At 51.6% G+C, this 15,631-nt stretch overlaps 1 protein-coding gene across 1 annotated transcript in view; it reads right to left on the reverse strand.

Annotated features, from left to right (window-relative positions):
• Positions 1–15,631, reverse strand: part of CCDC88C (coiled-coil domain containing 88C) — a 148,487-nt gene that overhangs the window by 28,563 nt on the left and 104,293 nt on the right. Inside the window, exons 15-21 of the mRNA XM_025391674.1 lie at positions 14,258–15,328; positions 10,714–10,841; positions 9,217–9,358; positions 7,875–8,063; positions 6,606–6,767; positions 4,532–4,809; positions 545–688 (exon numbers count right to left, since the gene is read on the reverse strand). Of these exons, the coding sequence (XP_025247459.1) occupies positions 545–688; positions 4,532–4,809; positions 6,606–6,767; positions 7,875–8,063; positions 9,217–9,358; positions 10,714–10,841; positions 14,258–15,328 (2,114 nt within the window). The remainder of the gene's footprint in view (positions 1–544; positions 689–4,531; positions 4,810–6,605; positions 6,768–7,874; positions 8,064–9,216; positions 9,359–10,713; positions 10,842–14,257; positions 15,329–15,631) is intronic.

The raw sequence follows: 15,631 nt of genomic DNA on the forward strand, positions 1-15,631 counted from the left end.
TTTGTTTGCAGTAGGAGCTGAAACAAGAAGGCAGTGTGTTGTCGTGTGTGCCCTCAGTTGGGAACGTGCGCATCCAGCAACTCCCACATTTCACCACTCGGTACGGGTCCACAAAAGCTCCACGGAGACTGGTCTTGGGGTGGCAAATACAACTTTAGCAAGTAGGTGGATTCACAAATAGGGGCTCTGTGAATCATGAGGAATCTGCAGCTTCTCCTTCATGTGTATGAGGCGGGCTTATGCCAGATGATGAATTCACCTGTGCCTGATGCAATCCTCACAAGGGTCGGAGATGGCGGGGGGGAGAACCACCCAACTAAGATGACGCACCATCCCCAGGTGTCACCTGAGTCCTGGCATGCCAGTAACCAGCTGGAGTTACCCTTTAGCTTACTTTACCCACCCAGCTGTTCACATAGCAAGGGATAAAAATCCACCATTGCCAGGGCACTCGACCTTCTCAGTGGTTGCTATGCAAGGAGGGTCTGAACAGAATCGGGGGTGCTGAATGCCGCTGCGTGCAGGGCTGGGCGCCGGCGCTCACCTGTCCAGTTCGCCCCGCAGCCTCTGGTTCTCGCCCACAGCGAGGGCGTTTGTCCTCTGCTCCTGCTGCAGCGCCTCCCGCTCCGTGGTCAAGACCTTCTCCCGCTCCTCCAGCTCCGCCTTGCGCTTCAGCATGTCACCGTGTCTGTTGGAGGGAAACACCTCCTGTGAGTGTGGCCAGGGCCTTCTTTTCCTACAGGTAACTCACACCCCAGAGGATCTGCGTGTCTCCTGTGAGAAAATGGGATTCCTCTGGAGATTCTCTCTGCAGAAGTGAGGGGCATGGGGCAGGGAGCAGGCGGGGAGTGCGGCCACCAGGAGTCATGTCCAGGCCAGTCCTGAGCCCCGGAGCCCAGAATCCTCTTCCTCCAGCCCAATTTGCCTCCATAGTCCCTCCATGCCCTGATCAAGCGGTCCCTCTTCCTTTAGCCACCTGACAGCGCGATGACTACATTTTCTGAGCTCCACGCCCTTCTCTTTTAGAGAATTATAAATAAGCACAAATAAATCTAACAGAAACCATAAAACAAACAGTGGAATTCCACTCTACATCACAGCTAATCTCACCCTCCAAGGGCTGGAGAAGCCTCTCCCTCTCCCCTTCGTGCTCGCATCCACTTTTTCTTAGTCTGGCCTCCCCCAGGGCACAGAGGCTCACCCAGGAGCTGCCAGGGACTAGCTGTCACATACACACAGCAGCTCTCCTCAGCCCCTCAGCCACAGCCCTCACCTTCCCCACAACTTTCTCCCTACCCTCCAGGCTCTAACCTTCTCCAGGCTCTAATCTTGTCCAGGCTCTAATCTATCTTTGTTGGTGCACTGGCCATCTCTGGGGGGCAGAGTACAATGATGCAGCCGCATAGGCCCTTGCCCCTCCCCCTCCCAGCCTGTTTCAACCTCGTGTGTTTACGCGTGACCCAGGATCTCCTAGCAAACTGGAAGTGTTGAGAAGTCTGAGGCACGGTCTCCTGATCTTCCCCATTCAGACAAATGCTTCTCTACAGACCCCTTCCTGAGTGTCTCACACCCAAAGACAATCTGACAGAGACTAGCCAGTGTCCCTGGGGATTCCAGCATTTCTCTTCAGGACTCCACTGCACCTTGTTGGAAAAGCACATTAATCAAGCATGTCTCTAACCATTAGCAAATGACCCAACTGTAGGGCAGAAACTTTATAAGCCTTGCTCACCACTGAATGGCCGTGTGAGGAATGACACATAGTGAATACTTGTTAGAGCAATGAGTGAGTGAGCGTCTCTGATTTAAAAGTGTCAAATGAGAAGAGAGAACCATCATCCTTGCGTGCCATGTACCTACACTCCTAAACCTGTAGCCCTGCTGCAGACACACCAAGGGAGCCTCCAGTCATCTGTCCAGCCAGCAAAAAGCACTGAGTAACCACCACATGCTGTATTGAGCAAGGACCTGCAGGGAAAACAACAGTCCAAACTCCACCTGCCAAAACCTTTGCCCTCTAAATGCACATTAAGAATACAATAAGGGGCCCAGGCGCTGTGGCTCATGCCTGTAATCCCAGCACTTTGGGAGGCCGAGGCGGGTGGATCACTTGAGGTCAGGAGTTCAAAACCAGCCTGGCCAACAAGGTGAAATCCCATCTCTACTAAAAAATACAAAAATTAGCCGGGTGTGGTGGTGCATGCCTGTAGTCCCAGCTACCTGGGAGCCTGAGGTAGGAGGATTGCTTGAACCCAGGAGGTGGAGGCTGCTGTGAGCCAAGATCACTCCACTGCAATCCAGCCTGGGCGACAGATTGACTCCATCTCAAAATAAATAAATAAATAAAACAATACGGCATTATTTAATATGACATAACATAACATAACACTAAGAATAAGGCACACAAGTGCCTGGTGAGTGCTGGGCATCATGCTGGTATCAGACGGACACAAATGCTTCATTAGTTTGTCAACTGGGTGCAACTCCTACCACATCTAGACACAGCACCACGTACACAATAAATATCACACAAATAACAAGATGGGTGGGGGAAGATGAGGGAGAGATCAAAGTGCCAGGAGGCAGAAGATGCTACTTTAGGCCTGAAGGAGTAGTCTTATAGTTTCAGATGCCTCAACAGCCCCTGAAGGATGGAGATCTGGATGGATAAAAGGGGTGAAGAACTCCAGATAGAGACAAAAAGGAAGCACTTGATAAATGAATGTCGTCACCACCCATGAACCCACAAGCATCATCAGTGCCCACACAAGGCTTTTGTGACTCATGACATTTGTGCTCCTGACCGTGGAGATGTCCTCCCCACTCCCACCTTGAAGAACCAATGATCACTCAGCCATGTTGTTGAGGCTGCTTCAAAGGAAACACCACCAGCAGGGCCACTTCCCAGGCAAAGGAAAGTGGATCTTGCTCCCTCTGTTGTAGTCCAAGTATCTGAGAGCCTCTCTTTAGCCACATCTCTCTCATGCATCAGATTCAGGTACACATCACACCTGCCCCTCAGACTCTGGAGAGCAGCATCCTACCTCTCCTAGCCCTCCCAGGATCGTGCCATGCTCTGTGCTGGTGCCTGGTACCATCACTGATTAGCAGGAGACAGAATCCCAGCCCAGGTTGGCTGACTTCATGAATACAAAACCCAAGACCATAAACCGTCAAGAGTGCAAAGTTAAGATGTCTGCATTTCAATGTATGTAAGTTTTACCTGTTAAAAATGGGGCTTGGGGATGGAGAGTGGGAGGTACACATGAAATGAGAACCGCAGGACATAAATGACTGTCGAGGGCGCATGACGCGTACACAAGAGTTTCACTATATGATTCTGCTTACTTTCTATATGTTCGGAAGTTTCCATAATTAAAGGTTAAAAATGAAAGAAAACAAGCGAGACCTTGATATGAAAGAGCTGGGAGGCCAGAGAAGGCACACCCCTACAAACGGAGCCATGGAGAATTCCCTCCTTATTTCTGTTTTGGGGAGAAAAGAGAGAAGAGAACCCTTAGGGATCAGGGCCCCAAAGGCCCACTGGAAGTAGTAGAGGCACCCCCTTCTCCACACAGGACCCCTTCTTGCTACTATCTCCAGTTGCACAAATTCCAAATTGCTGAAGGTAACGTTTTATTTCCTTCCCTTTGGGAAAGCTCAGGTGCCCCAACAATGGGAAGCAGCCAGACAAGAGATTTCCTGCAGGGGAGGGCCGGGGAAGTCCTGGTCCTGAGGGTAGCCTGACAGTCTCCCCAGGCCTGGCCCAAGGCCCCGCGGCAGGCCTACCCAGGGGCCCCACCTCCACCATCCTTCACCTCCCTACACACCCTGCCTCTCCCCTGGGCCTTGACCACTTCCCCAAGGCCCTGTCTCTCCTCCAAGCTCTACGCCTCCTCCAGGCTCTACCCCGGCTCTCCTCCAGGTTCTACCTCTCCTCCAGGCTCCATCCCCATCAGGAGGCTCTGGCCTCTCCTTCAGGCTCCACCCGCCTCCCCCAGGCCCTGCCTTTCCCACAGGTCCCACCCATCTCCCCCAGACCCTACCTCTCCTCCAGGCTCCACCCCTCTCCCGAGGCTCCACCTCTCCACCAGGCTCCCCCCCTCTCATGAGGCCCCTGCCTCTCCTCCAGGCTCCACCCCTCTCCACTGGCCTGACCTCTCCTCCAGGCTCCATCACTCTCCCTCAGGCCCCACCTTTCCCACAGGTTCCACCCATCTCCCCCAGACCCCACCTCTCCTCCAGGCTCCACCCCTCTCCCCAGGCTCTACCTCTCCACCAGGCTCCACCCCTCTCATGAGGCCCCTGCCTCTCCTCCAGGCTCCACCCATCTCCCCCAGGTCCCGCCTTTCCCACAGGTCCCACCCATCTCCTCCAGGCCCTCTCCATCTTTCCTCCAGGCTCCACCCATTTTCCCCAGGCCCCGCCTCTCCCCCAGGTCCCACCCATCTACCCCAGGCCCCACCTTTCCCCCTTGCCTCTCCTCCGGACTCTACCCCTCCCCAGGTCCCCTTCCTTCCCCAGGCCCCACCTCTCCCCGAGCTCCTTGTGCTCCAACTCCAGGTTCCGATGCAGCGTCTTCAGGCAGCTGTGCTGGCGGATGAGGGCCTCGTACTCGGCCGATTGCCGCTCGTGCAGCGTGCCCAGGTGCTCGTGGTCCTGCAGCAGGGCCTCGTAGGCCGCTGTAAGCTGCTCCTGCTGCCTCTGCAGGCTCTCGTTCTCCGTCTCCTTGGCCGTGTGGTGGTTCTGAAGCAGCGCGTACTGCGCGGTGAGCGCGGCACTCTGGGAGCTCAGTGTGGAGTTCTCCACCTGCCGAGAAGGAGAAGCGCGGCGTGGCGCAGGCCCCACAGTCAGCGAGGAGGGCTGGGGAGGTCAAGTGCTCGAGCAGACACGAAAATAGCTGGGACCTTCAGGGCAGAAGACCCAGAGGGTACCCAGGACGGCTGTTCCAGAACTTAAGGAACTGCTGTGGGAAGGGGACTAAACCACATAGACGGGCACTCAGAGGCTGCTTCAGTCCTGAGCCACTCGCCACAAATGCGAGCTGCTGGGGCAGATGATGTCCTTTTCCTAGATAACTCCCTTGGGTGCTGTGCCCTCTTTGATAATTTTTTAAAAACCTCTTTTCAGCTGGCTGTGGTGGCTCAGGCCTGTAATCCCAGGACTTTGGGAAGCAGAAGCAGGAGCATCACTTGAGCCAAAGAATTCAAGACCAGCCTGAGCAACATAGTGAGACCCCATCTCTACCCAAAAAAAAAAAAAAAAAAAAAAAGGTATTTTTAACTTAGCTAGGCATGGTGTTGTATGCCTATAGTCCCAGCTGCTTGGGAGGCTGAGGCAGGAGGATTGCTTGAGCCCCGGAGTTGGAGGTTATAGTGAGCTATGATTGCAGCACTGCACTCCAGCCTGGGTGACAGAGTGAAACCCTGCCTCTTACAATGAAAACAAAACCTATTTTCTAGAACAAGTAGACAGAAAATCTGTACATAAGGATATAGAATACCTGAACAATACTATCAACCTACTTAACATAATTGATATTTGTATACCTCTGCATCCAACGACATCCAAAATCACCAGAAACTGAAGAGAAGGGAATATTTCCCAAATTATTTTATGAAGCCAGAATTACCCTGATATTAAAACCAGATTAAGAGTGTAAGAAAAATCCAAAATAGTCAATATACTGTTTTCTTGTTAGCAGTACAAATTCCAATTTCTTTGCCAAACAGTTTCCTGTTGATTGTCCTTGCCCCATAAGTTACATATTTTCAAACTTTTCTCAGAAACTGCAATAAAAGGCCAGGTGTGGTGGCTCACACCTGTAATCCCAGCACTTTGGGAGGCGAGGCGGGTGGATCATTTGAGGTCAGGAGTTCGAGACCAGCCTGGCTAACTTAATGAAATCCCATCTCTACTAAAAATACACAAATTAGCCAAGGCACAAGAATCACTTGAACCCGGGGAGGCAGAGGCCGCAGTGAGTCAAGATCGTACCACTGCACTCCAGCTTGGGTGACAGAGTGAGACTCTCATCTCAAAAACAAACAAATAAAACCTGCAATAAATAAATAATTTTCCACAGTCTACAAGCAATAAATGAAAACAAGCATCTGAAGTGGCACACAATCCTAGTTCTACTTAATGCTCTCAACAGTCTGGGAGCCTCTTCATATCCTACACTTCCCTCTTAGAGATTAAAAATTTACATTAGCTTAAAAAGAAAGAGTTCTGCCAGGTTCTACAGTAAAGAAACCTGGTTAACTTTGTTAAACCAAGCTTAATCCTGAAACCTCTTTTCCAAGTCAGTCCTAATAACACCTCAAGGAAAAGACTGGAAAACATGGACAAGAATGCAAGTAAAAGGAGAGAAATAAAACTTTTGCCCATGCAGCCATTTTCTCAATCACTGAAAATGGCTTAAAAACTATCACCCCCTTCACTGATCACTGTTTGCAGCGGGTCTATTAACAAAACCCCAAACTGCTCTGTACTTTGATCTGCTGCTTCTTTTGAGGAGTCCTAATGCCCCCAGTTGGTCCCCAGGAGCCACAGATAAACATCCCGCGGGGCTTGTGACCACTGGCGCTGGGAGCCCCGTTCACCTGCAGCTTGGCGGTCTGCGTCTGCAGTGTGGTGTTGTGCTCCTGCAGGAAGGCGCTCTGTTTCTGCAGTGTCAAGATCTGGCTGCTGAAGGTCACATTCTGGGTCTCCAGGTGCTGCAGCTGTTCCTTGAGCAGCTGCTTCTCAGCTTGCAGAGCTGCGTTCTAGAAGATCGGGAAGCATGAGCCAATCAAACTCCAACTGGGTAAATGCTAACTAGCCACAGGTACTTGGGTTGTAACGAACTCTCAAAAGTTGAGGTTTTGGGAGCCAAAGCGAGGGTCTGCTGGATGAGGGCAGTATATTTTCTCTCTTTGAAAAAGAAAATCAGCAGGATTTTTTTTTTCTAAAGGCTACATATCATGGGGACACTGCCTGAGACCCAGGTATGTAAGTGGGAGGTGTGTGCATGCTGGAGTTAAAGCCACTTCCTTTGTCTCTTTAATGCTTTCCTTTGTTTTCTGTTGAACACCTTAAGAGTGCATTTCTGTCTCCCATTGACTCCAACCCTGAGTATCTCACAGGACAGAGAGTCAAAGCCTTAGGCTACAGCCTTACTCAGAGGTGACAGCAAGTAGAATAAGGTGCTTCACGTTACATGAGATTAATAAAGACCATGTTAAAGTTTGCCACCAACTGGGCTAAAGGCCAGGACCCCATAGTCTTTTACTCTCCCTTATTAGCATGGGGCTTTGGATCAAGTCTCTTAAATTCTGTTTCAGCTTTATCATTGATCAAATAATGAAAATCACCACTCTGAACTTCATAAAGTCATTGCTGAGAATCAAAGTCAGAGGTACGGACATGCATTAGCAGGCTTTTTCCAGCAAGGGCCAGATAGGAAATACTTTTGGGTTTGCCAGCCATGGGGTTTCCATCTCAACCTAAAGAATCACTGTCACTGTAGGGGAAACAGCTCCAGATAACCTGTAAACAATGGGCATGACTGTCTGCTAATAAAACTTTATTTACAAAAGCGGGTGGGGGGTGGAGTTTGCCAATCCCTGGTACTGGGCACTGAAAGACACAACACCCCAGGAAGAGGCTGAATTGCCATGAAGACTGTATGTGCCCCTGATGTGAGAATCACTGAAGGGACCTCGAATGAAGAGGAGCCCCTAGGACCTGCAACTCAAGACGTGTCCAACTAGATCCGGCTAAATCTCCTGTGTTCTTTACAGCAATGACAAGTCATCAGTGGGACTACTGATAGGGCAGTCTCTCTCTCTCTCTCTCCCCACGATGGACCATGCCCAGGCCAGCCCACTCACATTCCGCTCCAGCTCGATGGCCCGGTCCTTCACTCGGAGAAGCTCCATGGTGGCTTCCTTGTGGCCGGGCCCCCAGGCCTCCTTCCCCTGGTGACTGGCCGCTGTCTTCCCCGCAGGGTGCTTGAAAGAGTTCTGCAAGTGCTGCCCCTCTCCCTCGTTCTGCCTGAGGGTCTCACACTCCTTCTTCAGCTACAGGCGGGCGTGACAATGAGCAAGGAGGCTTTAGGCAGAAGCAGCTTGGCCTGGAGCCCCGAGTGAGTGGCTGAGGGCAGCCGCACCACACCCTCTGCACTCCCCACACTCGCCCGCCCTGGTGCGTGTAAGCGAGACGCGCTCCTTTTCTTTTGAGGGGAAGGCACCAACCCTCTGCCCTACACTTTCCCTTCCCTTCCACAGAGGACAGGGAGGTGGGGGCCTGCAACCCGTTCCTGCCTCAGTCCCTGCTTTAGCCACATGGCTTCCTGCTTTCCTGAGCCTCAGTTGTCAACTCCTTCAAACAGAGGTGAGGCTGGGATACAGGACGTGAACAGGGATGAGGTCTCAAAGCCCCTGCCGGCGCTGCAGCGGCTTCATCCAGATTCCTATTCAATCCTGCAGCCAAGAAGCATGGCACGTGTTCAAAACTGAGGCTGGAAGAGCACGTGTGTGGAAGGGGGGAGTGTGCACACCTGATGACCTGTGAGAGTGTGCACGTGGAGAGCACGTGTTGGGTGTGTACACCTGTGTGTGAGGAGCATGTGTCTCTGTGTGGAGTGTGCACATGTGGCGGACACATATATAATACATGTGTAGAGAGCATGCATGTGTATGTGTAAGGAGCATGTGCATTATGTGTGTATGGAGAACATGTGCATATGTATGTGGAGAGTGGAGTATCTGTGGAGAACACACATCTATATGCATGTGGAAAGTGTGTTCCCACATGTGACAAATATGTGTGCACGCATGCACCCAGAAGTAGACATGTGCATGTCCTCACGGGTCCCTTTGCACCCGTCTGTCTCATCAGAAGGCTCCTGTGAGACTCTGCAGGCCGTTGCTCAGTGCCCGATGTGCAGTTTCACGGAGGGCTCTCATGGGTGTTCCCATATCTTGCCTGGTGGACTTGGTGCTGCTCTAGGCCACTGCCCGCCTCCCTGCAGGCCTGTAACTCTTACTCTGGTTCTGTTTGGCCCCAGTGTGTGTGATTCTGAGGGTGGCTCCCTCAGTCACCCTGCGGCGCATCCACACCTGCCCTAGAAAACGGGTATCCGGGTCACCCCTCTGCTATACAGGTGAGGGGCTGGAAAGGGTGAGGCCAAGAATGGGCAGCTGGGCCGCACAGTGAAACCTCCATGCTCACCATCTGCAGCTCGCTCTCTAACTGGCGATTTAGGCTCGCTTTCTCTTCCATCTGTGCTTCCAAAAGCACAATCTTTTCTTCTTTCATGGCTAGTGTTGTTTTTAATGCTGATTCATTTCTGCCCTCCAAAATCTTGTATTTTCTGGAAAACACAAAGATATAATAGTATCGCTTATCTACTTCTCCACAAGTTCCCAGTGTCCTCACTGCCAACACATCATTCCTTCCACTAGGCTGGGATATGGAGCTGCAGCTTTTGGTCCAGAAGAACTCATGAGCCAAAACTCATCTTCCCAGAGCCCTTTGGGGGTTCCCTGGGTAGAAACACCTGTGACACCTTCAAAGGCAACACCACAGCTACAGTTTTACGGTCACTGTCTGAGGCAGGAATTATTGCCATTTTACCTAAGGGGAAACTGAATCTCAGAAAGGTTAAGCAATTTGCCCAAGGTCACAGTGCTAGGTTAAGTGGTAAGTCTGAGGCCTTTCCACCAGAGAGGACTCCTGCTATAAGACATGTGGATCTTCTAGGTTACAAGTCCAGGAAAAGACCAAGACCTTGGATTTCCTTAAAAAACAAGATCAGGACGAGCACAGTGGCTCATGCTTGTAATCCTAGCACTTTGGGAGGCCGAGGTGGGAGGATCACTTGAGGTCAGGAGTTGGAGACCAGTCTGGCCAACATGGTGACACCCCGTCTCAACTAAAAAGATACAAAAATTAGCTGGGCATGGTGGTGCATGTCTGTGATCTCAGTTACTCAGGAGGCTGAGGCACGAGAATCACTCGAAACCAGGAGGCGGAGGTTGCACTGAGCCGGGATCACATCACTGCACTCCTGCCTGGGTGACAGAGTGACACTTTGTCTCAAAACAACAACAATAACAAAAAAAAACCCCAAGATCATTTAAGCAAGCATTGCAGGGAAAAACTCTAATAGTCTACTTTTAAAAAAACATTAAGAAGCGTGGCTGGGAGCAGTGGCTCACACCTGTAATCCCACCATTTTGGGAGGCTGAGGTGGCCAGATTGCTTTGAGCTCAGGAGTTCGAGACCAGCCTGGCCAAAATGGCAAAACCCCGTCTCTACGAAAAATACAAAGATTAGCCAGGTGTGGTGGTGCACGCCGGTGGTCCCAGCTGGGTTCTCCAGCTGGGGCTGGAGGATCGCTTGAACCTGGGAGGTGGACATGGAGGTGAGCCGAGGTCATAACGCTACACTCCTACCTGGGTGACAGAGTCAGACCCTGTCTCAAAAAAAAAAAAAATTAATAAGCTTTTTCATCAAACAAAATCTCCTTCCACACCTATCTGAGGACCTCAAGGAACAAGAGCTGGAACAGAAATGACCAAGGAACTTTGGGCTCAACGAACTGCGTGAGATCAGAGCCCTCGGCAGTAGAGAGTTCATGGCAGTCTCAGGGGAGGGTGAGGAGCCTGCAGACTGAACAGCGGAGGAAGTGCTCCCACGATGGGGAGAGGGAGAGGAGGCCCTCACGTGTCACTGCCGCTGTCGTCCTCCTGCAGCAGCAGCTCCCTGTTGAGGCCGACCTTCTCCAGTTCCTGGCTCAGCTTGTCCAGCTCACTGCTGAGCTGCTGGCTCTTCAGCTTCTCCAGCACCAGGTCCTGCAATGATGGGGAGAGAGCACGGGACAGGAGCTCAGCAAAACATGCAGGGAGGCCAGGTGCCAGCCCCGCCCGGTGTGAGCAACTGTCCTCCCAGACCACGGCTGTTTCCGTGTGGAGCGAGGGGACTCTGAACCCCAGGGATGCTCTTCCCAAGAAAAGCCAATGAATGCACTTGTCCAACCCTCCTGGTGCTGAAAACAACCAGACCAGGTGGCAATATGTCAAGGATGGATCCAATATGCCACTTCTCTAAGTCATGTATTTGAAACGCCACTTATGTTGACCTTTAAGTAGTACGTTTGATATCTGGTAATACAGCTGCCTTTTCAACAGAGAAACAAGTAATTAAATGCCCCTTGTAGACACTTTGAAACATAAAATGTGTGAAGAGGGAAAATATTTTATTTTAAACCCTGGATGTGGTTTACTTTTCATTTTTTAGAGACAGCATCTTGCTCTGTTGCCTAGGCTGGAGTGCAGCCGTGTGATCACCGCTCACTGCAGCCTTGAACTCCTGGCTCAAGCGATCCTCTCACCTCAGCCTCCTCAGTAGCTGGAATTACAGGAGTGCACCACCACACCTGGCTAATTTTTACATTTTTTGCAGAGATAGGGTTTTGCTATATTTCCAGGTTGGTCTTGAATTCCTGGCCTCAAGTAATCTTTCTACCTTGGTCTTCCAAAGTGCTGGGATTACAGGCGTGAGCCACTGCACCCGGGCTTGGCCTACTTTTCAAAACGTGGGTGTTGAATGCACGTCAGTGGTTCACTTCCTCCACCCCAGTTTATGTCAGCACCTCTTTGTAGCTCTCTCGGTAGTGACCGTTTTCTGCCCGGTGTCACAGTCATTCACATGCATGCTTAACCCTCCTACCAAATCCTCAAACCTGAAGGGCAGTGTGACAGAGACAGTGATGCTTACCACCTGCTCCGCCAAATTTCCCAGCCACCCTGTATCAGCTGAAGCCAGGTCACCAGCTCTGGCAAAGGGGCTGTAGGTGGAAGTGACATGCGTCACTTCCTGGCTGGAGCACAGAAGAGCCTATGTGGGACCTTCAGCTGCCCTTTTGCCTGCCAGGGCAACCGCCCAAGCCTGGTGTTGAGACGGCAGAACCATGAGATCAAAACAGCCTGGACTGCTGGGTCAAGCAGGACAGACTCCCTGGAGGCTCCCCTGGACTCTGGTGAGCAAGAGGTAAGCCTTGGCTGTGATGAGCTACAGAGATGCTGGGGTTGGCTACTGTAGCACAGCCTAAACCTACGCTAACCAGCTGGGGCTCTGTCTGCATTCATATTTTGGATCTCTCCCCCACAGCACACGGAATTGCCTGCACGGATGGTCAGTCATCTTTTTCCATTGTGGAGACTGCTCAGTGTTCACCAAACCGATTTCCTTCTCCTGTGTGGCATGTGGCACCCTGTGGTTGGGTGTGGCTGTGCTGCTGAGCCCGCCCATGCAGCGTGATCTTCCTCACTCTCTCTCTTCCTCCTCTACCCACCACATGCTGAGAAACTAGAGGAGGACTCCACTGGGGGAGCCCAAGTCTCAAGATGGCAGAGGCCAGGTGCCTGAACTGGGCCTTAAGTGCAGTGCTCCAGTGCCTGGCTTCTCCGCCCCCGCACGTTAGACCCTACATGAGTGAGACTAAACAGGGCTGGGCCATTCAGCTGCTGAAGCCATTTCCCAGAGCAGCCATCTACTCACCCCAGCATACTAAACAAATGCCCAGATGGCCCACACAACACTTACCAGGGTAAGGACAATATGGAATTCTGGAGGATTTTTATATCCCTCAAGAGACTAACACGTTCACACCCTTTGACCCTGTAATTCAATTTCTGAGAATATACCCTAAAAAATAGGTTGATTCATGAAGGTCTATGTGTACAAGGATGTCTAGTATTATTTAAAATAGTGGAAAATAGGATTCTAGGGAAAAAGGTAGTAAAATTCTAAAAACAAATTAAAAAAATACTTCAGGAAAGGATTCTAGGAAAAAAAGTAATAAAATTTAAAAGTAAATAAAAATAAAATACTGGAAAACACTAAAACAATCTAAACGTCTAAAAAATAATTACAGTAAACATATAGGATTAAATATCTTGGCCAAGTGCAGTGGTCCACGCCTATAATCCCAGCACTTTGGGAGGCCGAGGCGGATGGATCCCCTGAGGTCAAGAGTTCAAGACTAGCCTGGCCAAGATTGGCGAAACCCCGTCTCTACTGAAAATACAAAAATTAGCTAGGTGTGGTGGTGCATGTCTGTAATCCCAGTCTCAGGAGGTTGAGGCAGGAGAATCGCTTGAACCCAGGAGGTGGAGGCTGCAGTGAGCTGAGATCGCACCACTGCACTCCAGCCTGGGCGACAAAGCGAGACTCTGTCTCAAAAATAAGTAAGGGTCGCATGCAGTGGCTCATGCCTATAATCCCAGCACTTGGGGAGGCCAAGATGGTGGATCACCCAAGGTCAGACGTTCGAGACCAGCCTGGCCAACATGGTGAAAACCCGTCTCTACTAAAAATACAAAAAGATTAGCCGGATGTGGTAGCATGTATCTGTAGTCCCAGCTACGTGGGATGCTGAGGCACGAGAATCACTTGAATCCGGGAGACAGAGGTTGCAGTGAGCCGAGATTGCGCTGCAACACTCTAGCCTGGGCGACAGACTGAGACTCTGTCTCAATAAAAAAAATAAATAATAAATAAATAAAACAAAATAAATAAATAAATATCTTACAGCCATTGGGAAATTGTGTCTTTGAAATCTAAAATAATAACAAAACCCACAACATAATAAATAAAAACCGTAACAGCTCACCTGTGTGTAAGTATGACATCAAGGCCGGGCGCGGTGGCTGAAGCCTGTAATCCCAGCACTTTGGGAGGCCGAGACGGGCGGATCACGAGGTCAGGGGATCAAGACTATCCTGGCTAACACAGTGAAACCCCGTCTCTACTAAAAAATACAAAAAACTAGCCGGGCAAGGTGGCGGGCGCCTGTAGTCCCAGCTACTCGGGAGGCTGAGGCAGGAGAATGGCGTGAACCTGGGAGGCAGAGGTTGCAGTGAGCTGAGATCTGGCCACTGCACTCCAGCCTGGGCCACAGAGCGAGACTCCGTCTCCAAAAAAAAAAAAAAGAAAAAAAAAAGTATGACATCAAGCATGTGTCTGTATACGCGAGGGAAAATGATGACATGAAACAACCCAAACTATGAGGAACGAACCTCTAGGTCATAAGATTGTAATATGTGGTATTTATTGGGTTCTTAGACCTTTAGGGACTGCTGTTTAGAATTAGATAAAGCATTTAAGGAGGACACAGAACATCTCTCCTGAAATCATGCACCACAGAACCCACCACCATGACCACCACCTGCCAACCCCTTTACAGGGGCTGCCTGCGTCCGCTCACCTCCCTCAGAGTCGTCAGCGTCCTCGCATGCACGGTGACTTGCTTGGTGAGGTCCCGGTTGTCCTTCTCCAGCTCCTTCAGCTTGCCGGCCGCGTCCCTGCAGCGGGCCAGCTCCTTGTCCAGCGCACGGCTCTCCTTCTCGACTGCAGACAGTTTGGCAGTGCTATCGTCCAAGACTGCATCCTTGAGCTCCACCTGCTGCCACAGCCGCTTGGCCTCCTTCTCCAGCAGCTTCTTATCCTTCTCAAGCTGGGCCACCTCCTGCTCCAGGGCCTTCCTGTCCTTCTCAGCTCCCTCCAGCTGTGCACTGGCCAGCCGGAGGGCCTCCAGGTCCCGCCGCAGCGCCTGGCGCTCGGCCTCCAGCTCGCCCAGCTCACTCTCCAGGGTCTGCGTCTTGCGGCTGCTGCTCTCCAGGCTCTGCTGCAGCCGGAGGTTCTCGGCGCTCACGCTCTGGTAGCTGAGCTCCAGGCGCTCTGACTTCTTGCCCAGCGCCTTGAGCAGCTCCACGTTCTTCCTCAGCTCCTCCTTCTCACGCTCCAGCTGCTGGTTCTCCCTCTCCATCTGTGCCAGCTTGGTACTGGTGAAGCGCATGGTCTCCACTAGCCTGCGCAGCTCTAGGTTCTCTGTGTCCAGCTGCTTGTTGTCACGCTCCAGGCCCTCAAGCTGCAGGGACACGTTCTGCAATGTGTCCAGAGACTTCCTCAGCGTCCGGTTCTCCAGCTGCAGGCCCTGGCTCTCATGCTCCAGGGCCTCGACTTTCTCAGCGGCCGTCTCCAGGGAGGTCATCTTCCTGGCCAGCCTCCCGTTCTCCTCCTGGAGTCGCTGCAGCTCCCTCTCCAGCTTCTCCGCCCGCTCTCCCTTCTCCTTGGCCTGCTCCAAGTCCCTGTGCAGCTGCCGCTTCTCAAACTCCAACTGGCTGAGCTTGCCATTGGCCTCTGTCACTGACTGGTGGAGGGCTTTGTTCTCCTTCTCCACGTCTTTCATGCGGGCCTCGCTGCTGACCTGCGACCTTTCCCGCAGCGACCATACGGCTCGGTTGAGGTGGTCCTTTTCCTGCTCAAGGTCCTTGATCTGTGGGAAAACACAACAGGCACAACCCAGGCTGCTGCGGGAACCTATTTCAGTGACATGGACTCACACTGGGGGATGGGAGACAGAAGGTCTTGAACGGCTGTCCTACCTGTGCTCAGACGCCTGTGTGTTCCCCAGAGGCCTGACAGACACAGGGGAGTGGGCACGGACACCACCACTTAGATGATTCAAGTCAGAATACACTCAGAGCAGCCAGGATGATTTTTAAAATGTAAATTACATCTCTCTTCCTCACTTAAGTTTCAGTGGTTTCTCTTGGTCTCTGGTGGCCAGGCCCTGCCC

Source organism: Theropithecus gelada, chromosome 7b (genome assembly GCF_003255815.1).
Source record: "Theropithecus gelada isolate Dixy chromosome 7b, Tgel_1.0, whole genome shotgun sequence".
Taxonomy (NCBI): domain Eukaryota; kingdom Metazoa; phylum Chordata; class Mammalia; order Primates; family Cercopithecidae; genus Theropithecus; species Theropithecus gelada.